Source organism: Pristiophorus japonicus, chromosome 1 (assembly GCF_044704955.1).
Source record: "Pristiophorus japonicus isolate sPriJap1 chromosome 1, sPriJap1.hap1, whole genome shotgun sequence".
NCBI lineage: Eukaryota > Metazoa > Chordata > Chondrichthyes > Pristiophoridae > Pristiophorus > Pristiophorus japonicus.
Window position 1 is genome coordinate 231,626,921 of NC_091977.1, and position 24,933 is coordinate 231,651,853.

The 24,933-nt window shown below is 44.7% G+C and overlaps 1 protein-coding gene across 1 annotated transcript in view; it reads left to right on the forward strand.

Moving 5' to 3' along the window:
• The window catches only part of musk (muscle, skeletal, receptor tyrosine kinase), a 216,641-nt gene that overhangs the window by 123,411 nt on the left and 68,297 nt on the right, over positions 1-24,933 (forward strand). The window contains exons 9-15 of the mRNA XM_070870699.1: positions 2,236-2,499; positions 7,551-7,717; positions 7,846-7,869; positions 18,896-18,984; positions 21,787-21,946; positions 23,527-23,707; positions 24,548-24,745. Coding sequence (XP_070726800.1) covers positions 2,236-2,499; positions 7,551-7,717; positions 7,846-7,869; positions 18,896-18,984; positions 21,787-21,946; positions 23,527-23,707; positions 24,548-24,745 — 1,083 coding nt within the window. The remainder of the gene's footprint in view (positions 1-2,235; positions 2,500-7,550; positions 7,718-7,845; positions 7,870-18,895; positions 18,985-21,786; positions 21,947-23,526; positions 23,708-24,547; positions 24,746-24,933) is intronic.

The window sequence follows — 24,933 nt, forward strand, 5'->3', positions numbered from 1 at the left end:
GGCCTAGCTCTCAATTTAAGGTTATACCTCCTTGTTCCAGACTCCCCCCCCGCACCCCCCCCCCCCCACCCCCACCAGAGGAAATAGTTTCTCTCTATCTACCCTATCAAATCCTTTATTCATCTTAAACACCTCAAATTGGACAATAAGGGAATCTGGAGACATGAGGATAAGGCAGGGAAGTGGATGTGAGGTCGAAGATCAGACATGATCTTATTGAATGACGGAGGAGGCTCGAGGGGTCAAATACTCCTGCTCCTAACTCTTAATGTTTCTTATGTTAATTAGATTAAATGTTTTTCTTTTCTGATGCTAGGCATTTCCTGTTGATATTTCAGAGTTGTATTAAATATTTTCTCGTCTTTCCTTTTACTAAAGTCCACTTGAGCCGGCCCATCCAACAATCATTCTGAGGCACAAGCAGAGAGCTGGCCAAAAACGTGCAGGTGGGCATTCCTGACCCCCGCCAAAGTTCAAAGGGTCACAAAAGCTTGGTCACAAAAAGCAGGCCTTTGGCACGTGGATGGGGTGCATCTGGGACATGCCCCCCCGACCTCCCCCTGAAGAAGAGACTGTATTGGGCAGCCCAAGTGGCCAGCTGGGGGGCAGGGGGGGGGGAGGGGCAGCTGGGCCTCATCTACCGCTTATCTGCTGGAACATTAAATCAAGTTACATCAAGTCGACAGCACAGAAACACACCATTCGGCCCAACTGGTCTATGCTGGCATTTATGCTCCAAACTAGCTTCCTCCCACCCTACTTCATCTCATTCTATCAGCATGTCCTTCTATTCCTTTCTCTCTGTTTGCTTATCTAGGTTCCTCTTTTCATTTATGCATTCATGGGATGTGGGCTTCGCTGGCAAGACCAGCATTTATTTCCCATCCCTAATTGCCCACGAGAAGGTGGCGGTGAGCTGCCTTCTTGAACTGCTGCAGTCCTTGTGGTGAAGGTACTCCCACAGTTAGGGAGGGAGTTCCAAGATTTTGACCCAGCGACAATGAAAGAACAGCAATATATTTCCAAGTCAGGATGTTGTATGACTTCGAAGGGAACTTGCAAGTGCTGGTGTTCCCATGCATCTGCTGCCCTTGTCCTTCTAGGTTTTAGAGGTCGTGGGTTTGGGAGGTGCTGCCGAAGAAGCCTTGGTGACTTGCTGCAGTGCATCTTGTAGATGGTACACACTGCAGCCATGTTGTGCCAGTGGTGGAGGGCGTGAACGTTTAAGGTGGTGGATGGGGTGCCAATCAAAAGGGCTGTTTTGTTTTGTGTGGTGTCGAGCTATTTGAGTGTTGTTGGAGCTGCACTGATCCAGGCAAGTAGAGAGTATTCCATCACACTCCTGGCTTGTGCCTTATAGATAGTGGAAAGGTTTTGGGGAGTCCTGCATCAATGCATCTTACATACTATGCTAGTTGCTTCAACCACTCCCTGTGGTAACAAGTTCCACATTCTCACCACTCTCTGGGTAAAGAAGATTCTCCTGAAACATTTTTCCACTTCTGCCCTCTCAAACTTTTTAATTCTCTTAAAGGTCTATATCAAGTCACCTCTCTGTCTTCTCTTACTTGAGAAAAGAGCCCCAGCCTGTTCAGTCAATCCTAAACCTCAGTTCTCAGGTTAGATATTCATAGAATCTTACAGCACAAATAGCTCTTTGAAAGAGTGATCCAATTCGTCCCACTGCCCTGCTCTTTCCCCATAGCCATACACATTTTCCCTCTCCCCCCTCCCCATTCCTCCCCTCCCCATCCCTCCCTATCCCTCGCCTCCCCATCCCTCCCCTCTCCCCCCTCCCCATAATTGAAGATCTTAACCACTCTGAAAAGCCTGACTCAGACTTCATATGTTTGCCCAGAGCTGTGACACTGTGATTTGCATTTGGATCATGCAGGATCCCTTATTTCCCCAGGCTACATCAGTACTGTGCAGTCTACTGTACTGCTGGTATATCTTTATTTAGCTTCTCACAGTTTCTGCTTCATCATTTCACAACATTATGTGACGACAAGCTAAAGGACACTTTTCAAAGGCTTTGTTCAGGGAAAGAGCAAAGGAAGGGTATGTGTGTGTATGTATATATGTGAGAGAGAGTGTGCGCACTGATAACACACTTGTTGAAGCTTGGGTTTTATGTTTGATAAAATCAGAAAGGGTATTAAGCTGAGAGAGAGAGAGAATTTTTCCTAAACATTTGTGCTCATTACTTCAATGAAAGTCTGTTTCTGATTTCAGATTATACAAAGGTGACTTGGGCTATTGCAGTACATATCGTGGTGAGGTATGCAAAGGTCTTCTGGGAAAGGGCAAACTCGTTTTCTTCAATTCTTCTTATGCCGATGCAGAGGGAACACAAGAGATGGTGGCCCGGAGTGCATGGGCAGAGCTGGATGGCGTGAGCTTGCTGTGCAAACCAGCCGCCGAGTCGTTACTGTGCCACTTCATTTACCAGGACTGTAACCCCTCAGGATTGGGGCCTGCTCCTAAACCTGTTTGTCGGTAGGTCTGTCACAGAGTTGATATAAACCTTGAAAATTGCAGGGTTCTGGGGAACAAGCAAGGGAGTGGGACTAATTGGACAGCTTTCAAAGAGCCAGCACAGGCACAATGCGCTGAATGACCTTTTTTGCTGTATGATTCTATGATTCTAAGTTACTGTTGCCATTATTAACAGATAAACAGACATTTCTTTGTCCAATATTTTAAGGCAGGTATTTTATTTTAAATGGCTTAACATCTCCACTAAAATTAATTAATAATTAAACCTCGGCATTCTTGAAGTAAGTTATCAGTGAACCACATTCTCCACATTTTACCTGTTTACAAATTTTTATTTAAAGAGAATGAACTTGCATTTATATAGTGCCTTTCATGACTTCAGGAGATCCCAAAGCACTTTACCATCAATAAAGTACTTTTGAAGTATAGTTGTAACGTAGGAAATGCAGCAGGCAATTTTTATACAGCAAGGACCCACAAACAGCAATTAAATTAATGGCCAGATAATATATTTTAGTGATAGAAACATAGAAACATAGAAAATAGGTGCAGGAGTAGGCCATTTGGCCCTTCGAGCCTGCACCGCCATTCAATGAGTTCATGGCTGAACATGCAACTTCAGTACCCCATTCCTGCTTTCTTGCCATACCCCTTGATCCCCCTAGTAGTAAGGACTACATCTAACTCCTTTTTGAATATGTTTAGTGAATTGCCCTCAACAACTTTCCGTGGTAGAGAATTCCACAGGTTCACCACTCTCTGGGTGAAGAAGTTTCTCCTCATCTTGGTCCTAAATGGCTTACCCTTTATCCTTAGACTGTGACCCCTGGTTCTGGACTTCCCCAACATTGGGAACATTCTTCCTGCATCTAACCTGTCTAAACCCGTCAGAATTTTAAACATTTCCATGAGATCCCCTCTCATTCTTCTGAACTCCAGTGAATACAAGCCCAGTTGATCCAGTCTTTCTTGATATGTCAGTCCCGCCATTCCCGGGAATCAGTCTGGTGAACCTTCGCTGCACTCCCTCAATAGCAAGAATGTCCTTCCTCAAGTTAGGAGACCAAAACTGTACACAACACTCCAGGTGTGGCCTCACCAAGGCCCTGTACAACTGTAGCAACACCTCCCTGCCCCTGTACTCAAATCCCCTCGCTATGAAGGCCAACATGCCATTTGCTTTCTTAACCGCCTGCTGTACCTGCATGCCAACCTTCAATTACTGATGTACCATGACACTCAGGTCTCGTTGCACCTTCCCTTTACCTAATCTGTCACCATTCAGATAATAGTCTGTCTCTCTGTTTTTACCACCAAAGTGGATAACCTCACATTTATTTTGCTTGAGGGATAAATATTGGCCAGGACACCAGGGATAACTCCCCTGCTCTTCTTCAAAATGGTGCCATGAGATATTTTATGTTCACCTGACAATGGCCCTGAAATTCCGGCCTCCCCGATCCGTACGGAGTGTGTACGGACCCGGGAAGATGTCGCAAAAGCCAGTTTTCAGCACACAATGCGCATGCGCTGAAAACCGGCTTTTCCGATCTGTCATATCGGATCGGGAGCGAGGACATTCGCATGGGCAAGATTGCAGTATTTACCCATATCTTGCCCAGCAAAGGTCCTCAAAACTCTTGCGTCTGATAAAAGTAGGCGCATAGCCTACTTTTACAGATGTAAGAGTTTTAAAACACACAAAAACATTGTAAAATAAAATTTTTAAAACACATTTTATTGTTTAAAAACCGTCCCCACTATGGTAAGTTTATTTTAAACCATAATTAAAAAAACTTCTTTAAAAATTGGAAAAAAAAAATTTTTTAAGTACATAAATAACTTTAATTTAAATTAATAAAAGTATGTTGTGCATTTTTTCTATCTTTTATTATTGGTTGTGTGTGTTTTGGGGGCTGTTTCTCATTCATAATAATGGGAACACCAACTCACAGAGTTCCCATTATCATGAATGAGAGTATACTTTACTTGATTGGCTGCCCAGAGCCATGTGATTGCAGCTCCAGGCCTGCACACCTCCCGACGTGCATGCGCAGCGACACGAAATCAGGGAAGGCCTCAGGACGGGGAACTCGCGTGGGCACAGCAGTTTCAGGTAGGTGCGCTTCTTTTTTCTAGAATTCAGTCGAACACCTGCGGGAAGGAGAAACCGGGATTTCTGGGTCAGTATGTTAACATAGTGGTTATGTTACTGGACTAGTAATTCAGAGGTCTGGAATAATGATCCGAGGATAGAGTCCAATTCCTACCACGGCAGCTGGGGAATTTAAATTCAGTTAATTAAATAAAAATCTGGAATAAAATAACCCGAAGATTCACTAATGTCCTTTAAGGAAGGAAATCTGCCATCCTTACCTGGTCTGGCCTATATGTGAATCCAGATCCATAACAATATGATTGACTCTTAACTGTCCTCTGAAATGGCAGCTCACCATCACTTTCTCAAGGCCAATTAGGGATGGAAAATTGGATAGCTCATTCGAAGCGTCAGTACAGGCACAACGGGCCGATTGGTCTCCAACGCTGTATGGTTCTATGAATTCACCAAACTACATTCCGTTCAATCGCAACTCCCTGATAGAAGCACAGGATTGGTGAATTGGCCCTCATGTTTTTTTAGTCCCATGTACACTTTAATGGCAGAGCACAATTTAAAGGAATGCTAGCCACTGAGATCACTATTCTGTGGATCAGAGCAGCATGGAAAGACACAGGTGGCCCTGAATTCCAATCTGAAATCCCATTCCCGTCCCCCCACTCTCCCTTTATGATTACGTTGCTGTTTGAGATATGGATTGTCAGGACTAAAAATAGGATGGTTGAGAAGGCAATCGACACCAGCATTGTAAATAGCACAAGTTATGTTTCCCTGGTGTAAAGAGACCTTTTAACCTGTGAATACGTGGAGACTTAAACGGATCAGGTTACCTGTATGAGAGCAAAATGTCCCTTGTAACTATCAAAGTACTCCCACATTCCATTGGTGCTCCAGTGCTTTTTCTTTGGGAATAGAAGGAATTTGTGAATTTTATGCTCAAATTGAAATACGTCAGTGCTGGTGAATAGAACATTTTTCTACTTTTTACACCCAGTATCAGGAACTCTCAAGCCAGCTATAGCATGAGCCAGATGCAGAGCAACAGTTAAACACCTATTTTACTAGAATAGTGTGTTTTAGATGTCAGCTTTGGCTCAGTTAGTAGCACTTTCTTGCCTCTGAGTCAGAAGGATGTGGGTCCAAACCCCATTCCAGAGACTTGAGTACATAATCTAGGCTGGCACTCCCAGTGCAGTACTGAGGAAGTGCTGAACTTTTGGAGGTGCCGTCTTCTGAATGAGATGTTAAACCGAAGCCCCACCTGCCCTGTCAGGTCATTGTAAAAGATCCTATGCCACTATTTGAAGAAGAGCAGGGGAGTTCTCCCCAGGTTCCTGGCCAATATTTATCTCTCAACCAACACCTAGAAACAGATGAATTGGTCTTCACCACATTGCTGTTTGTGGGACCTTGCTGTGTGCAAATTTGCTGCTGTGTTTCCCACATTACAACAGTGACTACACTTCAAACGTATTTCATTGGCTGTACAGCGCTTTGGGTCGTCCTGAGGTTGTGAAAGGCGTTATATAAATGCAGGTTCTTTCCTTCTTAACCAAACCTCAGAAGAGCATTTCCTCCCATTGCTCCAACAAGACAATGTTGATTTTCCACATCAGCCATTCTTCTCTGAGTGTTATCGCCAATTAGTCCGAATTAGGAGTCGTTTTTTGCACTGGACCCAAATACACATGAGACAAGGTTGAAATTGCCCAAAGTCTTACTTGAACTATGGCTCTGACAACCAGCAGAAAGAGAAAGAGCAGAGATGCTTCCCATCAGTTTGGATTGGATTCAAGCCCAGGTCCCAGCAGAGGAGCCACATGCTTCAGTCCACTGTGCAACCCAGGGCTATGCCCACATCTGTTTCCCATTACAGGCACTCGACCAGAATAATCTCTAAACTTACAGTATGAAGTATATTAGACAGTAAATGGCTAGAACTACTGAATGGGTGGTTTACTAATTTTTCTAAATAAATACTGTAAAGTGTCTTTTGACTCTGTTGGTGGCAGCTTATTCTTCATCCAACAGCAGGGCATCTAACAAGAGAAATAGCTTTGCTTGGAGTGTTGTTGTTTTTCTATCCAACTATCTAGATGTCAGCTGTGGCTCAGTATGTAGCACTCTTGCCTCTGCATTAGAAGGTTGTGAGTTCAGGTCCCTCGAGACTACGAACGCAAAATCTAGGCTGACACTTCAGCGGCAGTACTGAGGGAGTGCTGCTCTGTCAGAATTGCTGTCTTTCAGATGAAATGATAAACCAAAGCCCTTCCACCCTTTCAGGTGGATGTAAAAGATCCCGTGGCACTATTCCGAGTGCTTCTCCCCAGTGTCCTGGCCATTATTTATCTCTCAACGCGATTTCCACAATGCAGAAATCTGGACATACCGCCTCTGAGTTAGAAGGTTGTGGACTCAAATCCCCCTTCAGAGACTTCAGCGCAAAATCCAGGCTGCCACTCCATGCAGAATTGAAGGAGTACTGCACAGTCAGAGATGCCAGCTTTTGAATGAGACATTAAACTGAGGCCTCATCCGCCATCTCGGGTGGACATAAAAGATCCTATGGCACTATTTTGAAGAAGAGCAAGGGAGTTCTCCTCAGTGGCCTGGGCCAATATTTATCCCTCAAACAACATCAGTAAAACAATCAGATTATCTGGTCATTGTCACATTGCTGTTTGTGGGGCCTTGCTGTGTGCATTACCCACATTGCAAAAGTGACTACACTTCAAAAGTACTTAATTGGCTATAAAGCACTTTGGGATGTCCTGAGGTCATGAAACGTGCCATATACATGCAAGTTCTTTCTTTATCTACATATTTAGGGCTTTGCTTCAAACAAAGTATGTTGCTTTTTGAGTTTTTTAAGGATCGCTTCTTTCTAAAAAAAAGACACTTGTATTAAGGATTGGATCTGTTTTTGTTATAGCGAGCACTGCTTGGCAGTGAAAGAGCTTTATTGCTACAAAGAATGGCTCTCTATGGAGGACAATTCACGCAAAGGAATTTACTCTGCGGGTCTAAGCCTACCAGACTGTCACAGACTTCCCAGCATGCACCAAGACCCAGAGGCATGCACCAAAGTCTCGTTTCTTGGTAACTATTAACTGTTTGAAATGAAATAGGTACCAAACGTATCATCGTTACTCCACAAAGTTAATACCTAATGTAAAAAATGGATTGCAATATCTAACTGGCTAATTATTTTCTCTTTATGTTTACAGCCATGAAGAAAGGACTCATTACGAGTGAGTAAATACACATTCTATTTTATACTGTACTGGTAACCATGGTTATATCAGTCATTTCAAATTGGTTGATTAAATCATGTGTTATTGAATAATTAACACACAATATCAAATTCTACGAATAGGTTTACTTCCACCATTCCTTCCAGGCAGTTTTTAGAAGGTAAATAAACAATTATTTAAGGATAGATTTTGTGAATTTGAACTCCTGACCCAAATCCCACAGGACCCGCTGACCTCTGATCCCAAATTGCTAGGGGCACCATCGCAATAACTTCACCGGAAGTGAAACTTTATTCAACGTTTAACGGGGGTTTCCATCGTACATATGGCAAAGTTATGGCTTTGGAGCGAGAGGGAAATCATGACCAATACATGCTTACAGTGTGCAACACTCTGCCTCAGGAGGAGCACAAACTAGTAACATCTACCCTTATGGTCTACAACGATTGTTCAATAAATGGGAAATTTTACCACCAGTGCTGACTTGTTAGAAATCAAACCAATGCATAAAATTATTGATAGGTTTGATTATTTTTGCTGTTTCTATTGATGTATTTAAAATATTTCTGTTTCAACAATGATTGCGAGAACTAACTGGAAGGAGGAAGGAGCTGAATTAATATCCATAGACATACTTAGGTAAATTTTTGTCTTTAGCGTTCCCACCTAGCGTTCCTAACCCAGAGCTTCAGATGCCTGGAATTTATATTGGGATTCAAGTGTGTGCCTGATTTGCAGACCTAATGAATGGAAAATCATGGGCCCCTGAATTCCCAGAATGCACTCCCAGCATACGAAGCTCTATGGCAGAGTTTGCCCCATTGGCCTTTAACCCAAATCACTTCACCAATCAGAGCTCTCTTGTGCTGTAATGCCTGTAGCCACCTCTCCTTTTCAATCTTAAGTGTTTACGAAGGTATCAACCTTGGATTAGTGGATAGTACTCTCGTCCCCTTCTGTTCGAAGGTTATAGTATTCGAGTCCCACTCCAGAGAGTTGAGCACTTAATCCAGGCTGAAATACCAAGTGCAGTACTGAGTGAATGCTACACTGTTGGAGGTGCCACCTTTCAGATGAGACGTTAAACCCAGGCCCCAACTGCCCTCTTAGGTGGACGTGCTTATTTGTACTGCCAAAATGGCCGCCATGCTCCACCCTTTGTCTATGATTGGTCTCCTTGGAGGATAAGCCACACCCTGAAGTTTCAGTGGAATGTGTAACTGGAACCGCCCATTGCAAATTGTAACTTGATCCATTTCAACTTCCTGAAGCGACAGAGGACAGAGCTCTCCAGAAGACAGCAAGGGCCAGCCAAAGTGCCTTACCCCAGTCCAAGTGCATGCCTCCCCAGCCAAAGTGCCTTACTCTAGCGCAAGTGCATCCTACCACCCATGCCCCCCCCCCACCCCCACCACACCATAGATGGGGCAGGCATTATGTACGAATTGCTAACAGGTTTATTGGGTATGAAGTGAATAGTGACAATGTCATGACTTCTGGATATCATCCACTCCAACAATGTCCCTTGTAGGGAGTTGTAAGAATGTGATCCATCTTCTCTGAGCTCCCTCTCTCCTCTCCGATACCACCCACCCATGTCTCCCCCCCCCCCCTCACCCGTGTCTCTACCCCCCCAACCGTGTCTCTCCACCGCCCCCCCCCCCTCCCCAATCCATGTCTCTCTCTTTCCCCACCCCCCCCTCCCCTCTGCCCCACTTCTGTGTTATAGAAACATAGAAAATAGGTTCAGGATTAGGCCATTCAGCCCTTCGAGCCTGCACCACCATTCAATAAGATCATGGCTGGTCATGCAACTTCAGTACCCAATTCCTGCTTTCTCTCCACACCCCTTGACCCCTTTAGTGTCTCTCTCTCCACCCCAGCCTCTCTCTCTCTCTCTCCCCATCCTCTCTCCCCCCCCCATCCTCTCTCTCCACCCCCACCCCCCGCCTCGCCGCAGCGTCTCTCTCCCCCCCAACCTCTCTCTCTCCCCCCCCCGCCTCTCTCTCTCCCCGCAGCCTCTCTCTCTCCCCGCAGCCTCTCTCCCCCCGCCCCAGCCTCTCTCTCTCTCCCCTAGCCTCTCTCTCTCTCTCCCCCAGCCTCTCTCTCCCCCCAGCCTCTCTCTCTGCCCCCCAGCCTCTCTCTCTGCCCCCCAGCCTCTCTCTCTGCCCCCCAGCCTCTCTCTCTGCCCCCCAGCCTCTCTCTCTGCCCCCCAGCCTCTCTCTCTCCTCCCCAGCCTTTCTCTCTGCCCCCCGGCCTCTCTCTATCCCCCTCAGCCTCTCTCTCTCCCCCCACAGCCTCTCTCTCTCTCTCCCCCAGCCTCTCTCTCTGCCCCCCAGCCTCTCTCTCTGCCCCCCAGCCTCTCTCTCTGCCCCCCAGCCTCTCTCTCTCCCCCCCAGCCTCTCTCTCTGCCCCCCAGCCTCTCTCTCTGCCTCCCCAGCCTCTCTCTCTGCCCCCCAGCCTCTCTCTCTCCCCCCCAGCCTTTCTCTCTGCCCCCCGGCCTCTCTCTATCCCCCTCAGCCTCTCTCTCTGCCCCCCCAGCCTCTCTCTCTCTGCCCCCCAGCCTCTCTCTCTCCCCCCCAACCTTTCTCTCTGCCCCCCGGCCTCTCTCTCCCCCCCACAGCCTCTCTCCCCCACACAGCCTTTCTCTCTCCCCCCCACAGCCTCTCTCTCTCCCCCCACAGCCTCTCTCTCCCCCCGCACAGCCTCTCTCTCTCCCCCCCACAGCCTCTCTCTCTCCCCCCACCCCAGCCTCTTTCTCCCTCCCCCCAGCCTCTCTCTCTCTCCCCCCAGCCTCTCTTTCTCCCTCCCCCCAGCCTCTCTCTCTCCCCCCCAGCCTCTCTCTCTCTCTCCCCCCCAGCCTTTCTCTTTCTCGCCCCCCCCCCCAGCCTCTCGCTCCCTCTCGGCCCCACGCCAGTCGCTCTTGGCCCCAGGACTGCTGGTGAAGAGAGTCAGAGCCTCAAGTCTTGCTTCTCGGCACCACGTGAATGCAATAATTCGGGCCGGGAGGGGGAGTGGGAGGAGGTTGAAGCTTGCCACGTGTCTGTCAAAAAAAGTGCAGTACAAATAGTTACATCAATATAATAGCTCCCTTGATACTATTTCGAAGAAGAGCAGGGGAGTGCTCCTCGATTTCCTGACAATATTTATCCCACAAACAACAGCACTAAAATAGATGTCAACTTGCTCCTTGGGAGCATGCTATGTGAAGAAAAGGGCTGCCACGCTTCCTACATTACAACAGTGACTACACTTCAAAAGTACTTCTGTGGCTGTAAAGAGCTTTGTGTCGTCTCGAGGTCATAAAAGGTGCTGTATAAATGCAAGTTCTTTCGTTCTTCTTCACCTGTAAATACATTTTTAATCTACGGAAAGTAGGAGGAAAGATTCATCAGAAATAGTTGTCATTGAGTTTGATAGGGTAACTGTCATTACAGAAGCCATATACTTGCTCAGCAGGGAGGGGAACAGTTACTCACTGGGGATTGGGGAATGGAGGGCAAAAACTTGGTTGGGAGAATAAGGAGGACGAAGACCTGCTCAGCAGGTGAGGGAGTATGAAAACTTGCTGAGAAGGGCATGGGGACGAAAGGGGCGAGTGGGGAGAATCTTCTTCTGACTCGGTTATTCAAATTTCAATTCAGTTGGTTTCTTTTCCACTGAAAATGGGTATCGACTTACATTTTGTACCCTTCCACGTTCTCTGGTTAGTTTGAGGATCCACTCAAAGTACCATTTGAGCTGTCACATAACATTAGGTGCTTATCCAATGTAACAGTACATTGACAGCACCACCTACAGTGCAGTACCTCAGAAATTCTGAAACCACTCACCATGTTTAATACATTATAGGTGCAGCATTCCCAGAGTGCAGTGCACTATTGATTGCATCTATCCAGACATAAAAGCACTTGTGCAACATCCCATTACATTCATAGAAACATAGAAAAATAGAAAATAGGTGCAGAAGTAGGCCATTCGGCCTTTCAAGCCTGCACCACCATTCAATAAGATCATGGCTGATCATTCACCTCAGTACCCCTTTCCTGCTTTCTCTGCATAGCCCTTGATCCCTTGAGCCGTAAGGGCCATATCTAACTCCCTCTTGAATATATCCAACAAACTGGTATCAACAACTCTCTACGGTACGGAATTCCACAGGTTAACAACTCTCTGAGTGAAGAAGTTTCTCCTCATCTCAGTCCTAAATGGCTTACCCCTTATCCTTAGACTGTGTCCCCTGGTTCTGGACTTCCCCAACATCGGGAACATTCTTCCTGCATCTAACCTGTCCAGTCCCATCAGAATTTTATATGTTTCTATGAGATTCCCTCTCATCCTTCTAAACTCGAGTAAATAAAGGCCCAGTCAATCCTCATATGTCAGTCCTGCCATCTCGGGAATCAGTCTGGTGAACCTTCGCTGCACTCCCTCAATAGCAAGAACGTCTTTCCTCAGATTAGGAGACCAAAACTGAACACAATATTTCAGGTGAGGCCTCACCAAGGCCCTGTACAACTGCAGTAAGACCTCCCCGCTCCTATACTCAAATCCCCTAGCTATGAAGGCCAACATACCATTTGCCTTTTTCACTGCCTGCTGTACCTGCATGGCAACTTTCAATGACTGATGTACCATGACACCCAGGTCTCGTTGCACCTCCCCTTTTTCTAATCTGTCGCCATTCAGATAATATTCTGCCTTCGTGTTTCTGCCCCCAAAGTGGATAACCTCACATTTATCCGCATTATACTGCATCTGCCATGCATTTGCCCACTCACCTAACCTGTCCAAGTCACCCTGCAGCCTCTTAGTGTCCTCCTCACAGCTCACACCGCCACCCAGTTTAGTGTCATCTGCAAACTTGGAAATATTACATTCAATTCCTTCATCCAAATCATGAATATATATTGTAAATAGTTGGGGTCCCAGCACTGAGCTCTGCGGCACCCCACTAGTCACTGCCTGCCATTCTGAAAAGGACCCGTTTATCCCAAATCTCTGCTTCCTGTCTGCCAATCAGTTCTCTATCCACATCAGTACATTACCCCCAATACCATGTGCTTTAATTTTGCACACCAATCTCTTGTGAGGGACCTTGTCAAAAGCTTTTTGAAAGTCCAAATACACCACATTCACTGGTTCTGCCTTGTCCACTCTCCTAGTTACATCCTCAAAAAATTCCAGAAGATTTGTCAAGTATGATTTCCCTTTCATAAATCCATTCTGACTTGGACCGATCCTGTTACTGCTTTCCAAATGCGCTGTTATTTCATCTTTAATAATTGATTCCAACATTTTCCCCACTACTGATGTCAGGCTAACCGGTCTATCACTACCCGTTTTCTCTCTCCCTCCTTTTTTAAAAAGCGGTGTTACATTAGCTACCCTCCAGTCCATAGGAACTGATCCAGAGTCGATAGACTGTTGGAAAATGATCACCAATGCATCCACTATTTCTCGGGCCACTTCCTTAAGTACTCTGGGATGTAGATTATCAGGCCCCGGGGATTTATCGGCCTTCAATCCCATCAATTTCCCTAACACAATTTCCCGCCTAATAAGGATATCCTTCAGTTCCTCCTTCTCACTAGCCCCTCGGTCCCCTAGTACTTCATGAACAGATAGTATTAATGACAGATCATGCAATGAAAATCCCAAAGGCTCACGACCCATCATAAAGGATTGTTTATATGAAGGTATGGTTTCCATGGAATGCCCATACCACCCATATTTTAAGAGAATTGCTTATTCCAGGTGAAGACAAACTGAATGTTTTTCTCCTTAGAGATAAAGAAAGACTTAGATTTATATAGCGCCTGTCACGACCACCGGACGTCTCAAAGCGATTTACAGCCAATGAAGTACTTTAGGAGTGTAGTCACTGCTGTAATGTAGGAAATGCAGCAGCCAATTTGCATGCAAGCAAACTCCCACAAACAGCAATGTGATAATGACCAGTTAATCTGTTTTTTTTTGTTATGTTGATTGAGGAATAAATATTGGCCAGGACACTGGGGATAACTCCCCTGCTCTTCTTCAAAATAATGCCATGGGATATTTTAAGTCCACTGGAGAGCAGACGGGGCTTCGGTTTAACATCCAAAAGACGACACTTCCGACAGTGCAGTGCCCCCTCAGTACTGCACTGGAGTGTCAGCCTGGATTTTTTTTTGTGCACAAGTCCCTGGAGTAGGACTTGAACCCACAACCTTCTGCCCCAGGCGAGACTGTTACCCACTGAATCACAGCTGACACTGTATATGCTTATGGAGGGAGTCACAGCATGTAGGGCGGTCCTTTTCCCTTCCAATGGGCAGAAGAGACCTCCCCAGTACACCAACGTGGCCTGGTTGCACATTGTACAGGAGGACACAAGCAGGGATGTTGTCAGGAGGACCAGGCTGCAGAGGCACAAACCTTTCAATGATCTCAGTAGATCACAAAACGTTACTGCAAAGCCATACTCAACCTCATCTTGCTGTGCCACTCATCACTTCCCTGTCACTCTGCCTTCCCTACCCACCTCCTGCACATCCTTACTCACACCAACTTACCTTGCATCTCACCATATCTCTATCTACATTATCACATCCCCATCTCACTAGTCACCCCTCACACTCACCTTCATCCTTGTCCAATCATATCAACTAACAACACACAAGGATAGGCACTTAGGTGTTTTAGCCAATGTTCATGTGAAGTTTCTGTTAATGTGTTGTCAAACATTGAAACTTTTATTTTCAACACTTTGCCTTCTTGGACAGATTTGTGTGCACCTTTTGAAGTGGCTTAGTGAGTTGTAGTGAATGGTGAGACATAACGGTAACCACCCGCAATGATGATGAGTGTGAAAGGAATGTCTTGGGCATTGCTTTATGGGGCTGGTGTGGGGTGGTGCAAACCTGATTTTGACAGTTGTGCTGTCAGTGTTCCACAGCATGCAAGGAGGGTCTCTTCCCTTCCAATGGGCAGAAGGGACTTCCCCAGGAGACCAACGCAGCCTGTGTTGCACATTGCACTGGAGGACACAAACAGGGATGTTGTCAGGAGGACCAGGCTGCAGTGGCACAAACCTTTCAATGATCTCAGTGGATCATGAAACATTATTGCAAAGCCACACTCAGCCTCATCCTGCTGTGCCACTTATCACATCCCCATCACTCTGCTTTCCCTACCCTACTCCTGCATAGCCTTATTCACACCAACGTACCTTGCACCTTCACCCATCCCGCTCTCTATCTACATTACCACATCCCCATCTCACTAACCACCCCTCACAATCACCCTCATCCTCGTCCAATCATACCAACTAACAACACTTAAGGGTAGGGTCTTGGGTCTTTTAGCCAATGTTAATGTAAAGTTTCTAGTAATGTGTTGTCAAATATTGAAATCTTTATTTTCAACACTTTGCGTTCTTGGACAGATTTGTGCGCTCCTTTGGAAGTGGTTTAGTGAGTTGCAGTGAATGGTGAGACATAACGGTAACCATGCAATGGTGCTGAGTGTGAAAGGAATAGCTTGGGCATTGTAGGGATACTTTATGGTGTTGGTGTGGGGTGGTGCCAACCTGGTACATCATGAAGTAAATCTGCCCATCGTGAGGCCATCCCTGGCGTTCCGGGCAACAATGTCGTCGGGTGCAGATGGCCTGTGTCCTGTGCAGCATCAGTTGATTGGGGAGAAGGTTGGTGTTATTGTTGGTGCTGCTGGTGTGCCTGGTGCTGCTGGTGTTAGGGATGATCACGGTGGGATTCTGAGGACCAAAGTGAGATAGTTTCAAGGGCATCCATGCTTAGATGGCAGATGAAGTTGAGATGGCAGAAGCGAGAGAGGTTGTTCCAATGAGGTGACACTGGATAGAGAGTTTGTTCCAAACTCTTACAATCTGCATAAAGCACAATCTGTCTTCCAAATGCAGTAAGCAACAGCTTTTGAGCATGGGGAGTGAACAACTGTGAGATGGGAGCTTTTATAGCACATTTGCAGCTGTTAAGTAATGAGATGATTTCATAGCCATTTAACTCCCGCCCTTCTTACCTGACGTGATCCCCGAACAACATGGACCCGTGGGCGACCTGGTAAACTCTGAAGGTGAGTTAAAAATAGTACTTAATCCTCTGTTAACAAGGTCATAATGACCTGAATTGCCTCTCCTGCTAGTGCATGTTGGTCTGCTCAGTGCTGAATGATCGACATTTGGGAAATGCGCGTGGCGGTGGGTTGACAGTGGGGTCCAGACCCGCTGTCCAAAAAATATATTTTCCCTCCTGCCCGCCACTGAACGTGCCCGCTGACCCCCCGCAAAATTCCCCCACAGTCTTTCATTTCTCTCAGCTGCTTCATGCTAGTTCTCCTTTTTTTGATCCTGCTGGGCTAGTTACTGCTGACAACAGGGACTCATTAAATTACCCTGAATAGTAATTACTTATACATCTCGTTTTTTTAAAAATTCTCATCCTTGTTTTCAAATCCCTCCATGGACTTACACCTTCCCTTTCGCTGTAATCTCCTTCAGTCCCACAACTCTCTCAGATCTCTGCGCTCCTCTAATTCTGGCCTCTGTGCACCCCCGATTTCATCACTCCAGCATTAGTGGCCTTCAGCTGCCTGGGCCCGAAACTCTGGAATGCCATCCTTAAACCTCTCCGCCTCTCTCTCCTCCTTTAAGACTTTGCCGGCATGGATTGGTTGGGCCGAATGGCCTGTTTCTGTGTCGTATATCCTATGTGAAGACTCTCTAATAAAACCTACATCTTTGACCAAGCTTTTAGTCAACCTGTCCTAATACCTCTTTATGTGACCCAGTGTCAAATTTTTGTCTAATAACGCTCCTGTGAAGCACCTTGGGATGTTTTACTACAGTAAAGCTACTATATAAATGCAAGTTGTTTACTATTTAGCCCATCTTAATGTTCATTACATAGTATGTACTAAAAAGCAAAACAAGCAAAGAAGGTAAATTCAAACTGTGTTTTTTTAAAATAATGAAGCACTTATTTTGCCTGTGAATTGAATAAATTACATCAATTAAAACTATTCATTCCAGTTGAGCTACAGGAAATAATTGGACAAGTGAGACAAATCCTTAACTTTTTAAATTCAATTGAGGACTGCCATTTTTAGGAATTTGGGGGAGGAGGTGATTCTGTGTGTGTGTGTGTTCATTAAGTTGATGAGTGTCAGAGCCCAGGGATAGAACACTGACATTTTGGTTATCAAATACTCCCCGGTCAGGTATAACACAAGCCAGATGTGCAGTGAACTGGATAAAAAGGAATAGATTCTAACAAAAGAAAAACACGTTTGGAAAATTAGGATTATTTGACATACCTCTGCTTTAAAATAAACTCCAAATGGTAATTATTCACGGTGACAAGTAGGAAATGGCATTGTGTGAATAAAGTGGTGCATCCTAACTATGAGTGCAGTATTACTCTAAATATTCCTGGAAGTGATGCTTTGGTTTGCTAAATATTATCTTTCTGTAATTTTCATTTTACAATTTTCAGGTTCACAGTTAGGGTGAAACATGATCCACAATGCGATCATAATTATAGCAAGAACATTATTCTTCTTGTCTTCAATTCTGTAACCTGTATCATTTCCACAGCCATTTCAATCCACTTTCTTCAGATTTTCTACTTCTGCTTAGGAGCAATTGTAATCAGGTCTCACCTCATTAAATGTAATGGAAGTCAAGGAACCGTTCCTTCTGCAGACAGATTGCACACATGCAATCAATTTTGGCTCCAGGTAGAACTTGATTAACTCCAGCAGCCAAATAAAGGAAACCTGAATTGACCTCAAGTCAGATAAATTGGACTGGTGGAGCCAAGATGCTTTCCAAGTTCGGTGGAAACTAGACAATGGGATTGTGCCAAACTCCCTGAAACCTCTGCCCTTCCTTTCAAATTAAACAGATAGAAGAATTGTGATGGACACTGTGCTTAACCAGTCATGTAGTATTGATATACATCATACCCATTGCAGTGTTAGGGTCTGAAAGTAAATATGATTGGTTCAAGAGTATGTGCCTAGTTAGTTTGGGAGTTAAAGCTAGATTCTGTTCCCCCACCACAGCACTGAATGTAGGAAGACTTTCAAAATGAAACACTTACATTACTATACAGGGGTGACATTCTGGTTTTTTTAATATTCATTCTGGGTGTGATATCTTCTCTATGACATCAATAAAGCACACACACTCAAGATGGCTTCAGTGCAGGAACTTGTCAGGTGACCTGTCATCTGATACTTTTATCGTATTTCCAGCAATGGCTGCATTACCACAGTAGTCCACTAGATGGAGCTATACATTACACCGGGATGTGGGCCTCACTGGCAAGGCCAGCATTTATTGCCCATCCCTAATTGCCCTTGAGAAGGTGGCAGTGAGCCACCTTCTTGAACCACTGCAGTCTGTGTGGTGAAGGTACTCCCACAGTGCTGTTAAGGAGGGAGTTCCAGGATTTTGACCCAGCGACGATGAAGGAACGGTGATGTATTTCCTAGTCAGGATGGTGTGTGACTTGGAGGGGAACTTGCAGGTGATAGTGTTTCCATACGCCTTCTAACCTTGTTCTTCAAGGTGGTAGAGGTGGCTGGTTTGGGAGGTGCTGCTGAAGAAGCCTTGGTGAGTTGCTGCAGTGCATCTTAAACAGTAGTTCTTAAACAACAATTGTTTTCAGAGCTATCTTTTGTTTCTTTACTTGTCCCATGACCATCACCTTTTGCCTAGCATCATCATCCCTTTTGTCATTTAATCTCTCCTGTCTTCAGCCTATCAAGACATTCCTTTTGTTCCTTCCTCCCCTTCCACCTGGCTTAAAACCTGTTACATCTACTTTTCCAGTTCTGATGAAAGGTCATCAACGTGAAACGTTAACTCTGTTTCTCTCTCCACAGATGCTGCCTGACCTCCTGAATATTTCCAGCATTTGTGTTTTTATTTATTATTATTTTTAATTGATGGCTATAATTCATGATTTTGATTTTTTTTTCATCCCCATTTCTACAGAAATGTGTTATAGCGATAATGGGAGGTTCTATCAGGGTTCAGTAAATGTCACAGCATCTGGTGTTCCCTGTCAGAAGTGGAGCGAACAGGTTAGTATCTGCAGGGTTTGTGCCAAGGAATCTAGTCATTGATGTTCACAGATTGTCAACAAATTTCGACGTTTAATACTCTTCTGTTTCTATCGTGTCCCCGACCTCTTCTCAGTGTTTTCTCTGCTCTTAACTTCAATACTTTGCCCAGACTGCAGCGTTCCATTTTGCTTGCATTTGCACTGCATCCTTTTATTCTTTCTGTACAGCCAGTATAGATTTAACTCTATAATAGACTGCAATATAACCCCACTAGTATTGTGAAACCGTCACACACACCCAAAAGGAAGTAATGAGTTTATAGAATCATCCATGCTCCCGGCCTCTTCCTTTTAACTTTTCGTTTACAAATATTTATCCTTTTTAAAAGCTGCCATGGATTCTGCTTCCATCAGTGTTTCTGGTCGAGCACTCATGTCCTTACAACCTTCTGTTTAAAAACAAACCTAATGTCTCCCTTTTTTTGGAGAGGACTCACCAACCATTGAAAATACGTTTTCTCTAGTTACCTTATCAAAAAGCCTCATAATTTTAAACATTTCTATCAGATATCAACAACAACTTGCAGTTAAAAAGTGCTTTAACGGAGTAAAATGTTCTAAGGCACTGCACAGGAACGATCATCCAACAAAATTTGACACCAAGCCAGATGAGGAGACATTAGGGCAGGTGACCAAAAGCTTGGTCAAAGTGGTAGGTTTTAAGGGCCATCTTTAAGGAGGAGAGAGAGGTGAAGAGGTTTAGGGAAGGAATTTCAGAGCTTTGGGCCTCGACAGCTGAAGGCACAGCCGTCAATGGTGGAGCAATAAAAATCGGAAATGCGCAAGAGGCCAGAATTGGAGGGATGCAGAGATCTTGGGAGTTTGTAGGACTGGAGGAGTTTACAGAGATAGAGATGGGTGAGGCCCGTGAAGGGATTTGCAAACAAGGATGAGTGTTCACCTTCTTTGTTCTTTGGTTTCTCCTTATAACGAAAGCCTCTCATCCCTGATATCATCTGAAAGAACCTCTTCTTCCTCTCCATGTGCTTGACTTCCTTCCAACTGTAAGATGCCCAAAATTGAACACAATATTCTAAATGTGATGTAAACAATCATTTGTGTTGGCTTTTCTGGCATCACTGCTAGTTCAGCATGGTGGGCAGACCCACCATTCTTCTGGTGACACTGCTGCCAGACAGTAAAACCAGGACTGCATGTCCATGTCCGGTGGTTTTGTGGGTATCTGATCCTTAGCCTTCGAGTAGCAGTATATGTTGGAGGCCCTAATGGTTTTATTTGTGTCTAATGCTCTGATGATAGTGGTGGAAGAATCTATCGATTGTAGTTACATATCTCAGTCTCAGGCCACTTGGTCAGGAAGAAAATGTCCAATCGCCATTGTCATTCAATAGGGGGAGGAACTTATCTGGCCTGTGGATACTTCCAAATCTTTGAAAATGTTAATCATAGGATCTAAATTTTTAATGTTAATCTGAAGTCTGATTACCCCTGAATGGTCCTGGATAATATGCACAACCATCTTGATATAAGCTTTATTGTGTGGGCTGTCCTCTACACTTAAGCAAAGTTAGGAAGCAACAATGTTGCCTGAGTTCTGAGTATAGCATAAAAAGTGAAGCTCTGTCTGTAGTGTAACTAGTGCACAGAATAAATAGAGCCTCCAGTGCAAACAGATCATTTTATTATAACCCACATTGTTCCAGTCATTTCCATTGCCCTGCTCAATTCTGATTGACAGATTACCAGTGCAGAAAAACCTTCCTATTAGACATTGACTTTCACTTAGACTCAACAAAAAGCAATACTAGTTAAAGAAAGCAAAACTTACATTTATATAGGACCTTTCCCTGACCTCAGGACATCCCAAAGCCCTTTACAGCCAATTAAGTTCTTTTTGAAGTGTAGTCACTGTTGTAATGTAGGAAATGCGGCAGCCAAAAGTGCGCACAGCAAGCTCCCACAAACAGCAATGTGATAACGAACGACCAGATAATCTGATTTTTAGTGATGTTGGTTGAGGGATAAATATTAGGCCAGGACACCTGGGAGAACACACTCGCACTTCTTCGAAATAGTGCCACGGGAACTTTTACGTCCACCTGAGAGGGCAAACGGAGCCTCGGTTTAACGTCTAAACCGGAAGACGTTGTCAAAATGTTGCATCAGGTTGAATCGCCTCGCACTCCTCCTGTTCTTGCACCAACATGAAACAGATTGTAAGGAGAAACTCTCTGACGAGGAAGAAACATAAGGAAAATAAAAGAAGTGTGAGTGGGCTGAAAAAGGTCAATTTTGCTTTGTAATTCCAGTTCAGTTTCATCCATCCTTCAGTCAGTGTACTAGCAGCAGCATTGACTTGCTGCACCATCTGTGGATTGCATGGCTGAGGGTTCCTGGCTTGTTAATAACACATCTAGAAAATCTAGCACAGGGGCATTTAAGGGGAAGCTAGATAAACACATGAGGGAGAAAGAAATAGATGGATATTTTGATAGATTTAGATGAAGAGGGGTGGCAGGAGGCTCGTGCAGAGCATAAACACCAGCATGTACCAATTGGGCTGAATGGTCTGTTTCTGTGCTGGAGACTCTGTGTAATTCTTTATGTAATTCATTGCTGCTTTGTACAATATTCAATTGAACTGAAGTCACAGTTCCTTCAGAAGTATTTCTCCAAGGAATTGAGGAGAACAATGGCAGCTTCATAAACATATTTGTTTTCGCATTACAAAACTCCGTGCCTGATCCCATGAGATGTGCATTTTGAATTGACAGACAATGTTATTCTTTCTCCCTCGAAGGTTCCCCATTTCCACAGACGTTTGCCAGAGTTATTCCCAGAACTGACCAACTCTGACAACTATTGCCGTAACCCAGGAGGTGAGAGTGAGCGCCCTTGGTGTTACACCATGGATCGAGCCATCAGATGGGAATTCTGCAATGTGCCTCTATGTACCAATGGTATGTATTTTGACATACATCAGAACTGTGTGGGAACCACTATCATAATTGGAAACATGCCTAAATCTCAACTTAGAACTTGGGCGGATATTCCAATTGCCCATCACAAGTGCATAAAAAACAAGCTTGTATAGTTCTTAGAAGGGAATAATCTTCATGCATATTACCAATGCATTTTCCACAATGCAGAAATCTGGACATATCACCTCTGAGTAAGAGGGTTTTGGGTTCAAGTCCCACTCCAGAGACTTAATCACGTAATCTAGGTTGACACTCGCAATGGTTGTACTGAGGAAGTGCTGCACTGTGAGAGGTGCCGTCTTTCAGATGAGACATTAAACTGAAGCCCCATCTGCTCTCTCAGGTGGTCAGAAGGTTTTAGGCTCAAGTCTCACTCCAGAGACTTGAGCACAAAATCTAGGCTGACACACCAGTGCAGTACTGAGGGAGTACTGCATTGTCGGAGGTGCCATCTTTCAGATGAGATGTCAAACCAAGGCCCCGTCCGCCGTCTCGGATGGACGTAAAAGATCCCATGGCATTATTTTGAAGAAGAGCAGGGAATTTCTCTTCGGTGTCCTGGACAATATTTATCCCTCAATAAACATCACTAAAAATTAGATTATCTGGTCATGTATCTCATTGTTGTTTGTGGGATCTTGCTGTGTGTAATCGTGTAAAGGTCATCCAATGTGTTGTATCACCAAGTGATATGGGTTGTTGATCTCAGACAGTTTACTGGGGAAGTACAAAGGAAAAACAAGCACTTGCCCCAAAGGGAGGAAGAGACAACTGAAGGGCCAGGCACCCTAAGTGATAAGTAAATCCTAACAGTTGGCTGCAGAGCGGAAATGGTTTATGGAACAGAAGCACTTCTTTACAACAAACGGTAGTGGAAATCTGGAACTCTCTCCCCAAAAAGGCTGTTGATGCTGGTCGTCAATTGGAAAATTTCAAAACTGAGATGTTAGGCAAGCAATATTAAGGGTTACAGACCCAAGGCGGGTCGATGGAGTTAGATACGAATTAGTCATGATCTAATGGAATGGCGGAACAGGTTCGAGGAGCTGACTGACATATTCCTGTTTCTATCTTCCTAATTGGCCATGACCCAACATTAGTACATAGCAGGAGATCATTAATAATGAGCACATGTGGATACCCATGGCCATATCATTAAAGGTTCAATTGTTTTCCCCTTCTACCCTTCCTTTCTTGAAGACGCCGACTTGTGCTAGGTTCCAGAGCTGCTGGTCTCTCTGTGCAAGTTCATTCTTCACATTAAAGGCTCGACAAAGGCTCCGCTCGGTCCTATCCCCACCAGATATCCAGACACACACTGGGCAGCAATTAGGAGTGGGAACATCCTGTTTTGTACGGCACACTAAGCCGTCAGGAGAACTTTAATCACTATATATATTTTATAATATAATTTATAAGTGCACTTTTCCTGTATCTGCATGGCATCATTGGTTTAGTATTTATGCAAATAGTTTTGCTTAATTTCAAATGTCTGAATCTGAACAGTGTTGAACACGGATTGTGTTAAATTGTTTCTCCAATGTGTTTCTCCTTTCCAGCTACCTCAATAACAGTTGCGGAGCCTAAAGCAGGAACAGTAAACACACCCACCCTCACATCTGCAACCTACTCCATGACCGTCATCATTTCCATTATCTCCAGCCTTGCGGCTTTCGTACTATTGATAATCATAGTCCTTACTTGTCATCGTCGTCAGAAGGAATGGCAGACCAGAAAGAGGTGAAGAATGTCTTTTTACTTTATTTCCTTCACGATATGATGAGAATGGGTAACTGACCAGTATCATAACCGATAATTAAGGAGGTTATGCTAAATCTTTATAAATTGCTGGTTAGACCGCAGCTAGAGCATTGTGTCCAATTCTGGGCACAATTAGGAAGGATGTCAAGGTCTTGGAGAGGGTACAGAGGAGATTTACCAGAATGGTACCAGGGATGAAGGACTTCAGTTAAGTCTCTCAGACTGGAGAAGCTGGGATTGTTCTCCTTAGAGCAAAGAAGATTAAGGGACAATTTAATAGAGGTGTTCCAAATTATGAGGGGTTTTGATAGAGTGGATAAGGAGAAACTGTTTCCACTGCCAGAAGGGTCAGTAACCAGCGGACACAGATTTAAGACAACTGGCAAAAAAGCCAGGGCCGAGATGAGGGGAATTATTTTTTTACTCAGCGAGTTGTTATTATCTGGAACGCACTGCCTGAAGGGCTGGTAGACACAGATTCAACAGTAATTTTCAAAACTGAATTAGATAAATACTTGGAGGAAAATTTGCAGGGGTTATGGGGAAAGAGCAAAGAAGTGGGAACAATTGGATAGCTAATTCAGAGAGCCAGCACAGGCACGGTGGGCCGAATAGCCTCCTTCAGTGCTGCATCATTCTATGATTCTATTTATCTTGATATTATCCACATTATTTCTTTGAAGAAAACAACAATAGTGGATAAATCAAAGCGCAGGGTGGGGGTTCGAATCTTGCCCAGGCTGATGTGATTCTCTCTTTTTTTCTTGTTCCTTTTTCAGATAGTGCCGAGTATATTCACACTCATTCTTTGTTTCCCAGTTACAGAGGAACTGAAACGCCTACCCTGACAGCTCTTCCTTCAGAGCTGCTGTTGGACAGACTTCACCCCAACCCAATGTACCAGCGGCTGCCCCTCCTTCTCAACCCTAAACTGCTCAGCCTCGAGTATCCAAGAAATAACATCGAATATGTTCGGGATATTGGAGAGGGAGCCTTCGGAAGGGTGTTCCAGGCAAGGTGAGCAATTCTCGATCATTAGTATAGGGGAATTTGACCGAACCCCAATGACAACAGAGAGAAAGACTTGCATTTCTATGGCATCTTTAACGGCCTCAGGACATCCCAAAGTACTTTACAGCCAATGAAGTACATTTGAAGTGTAGTCACTGTTGTAATGTAGGAAACACTAGCAACCAATTTGTGCA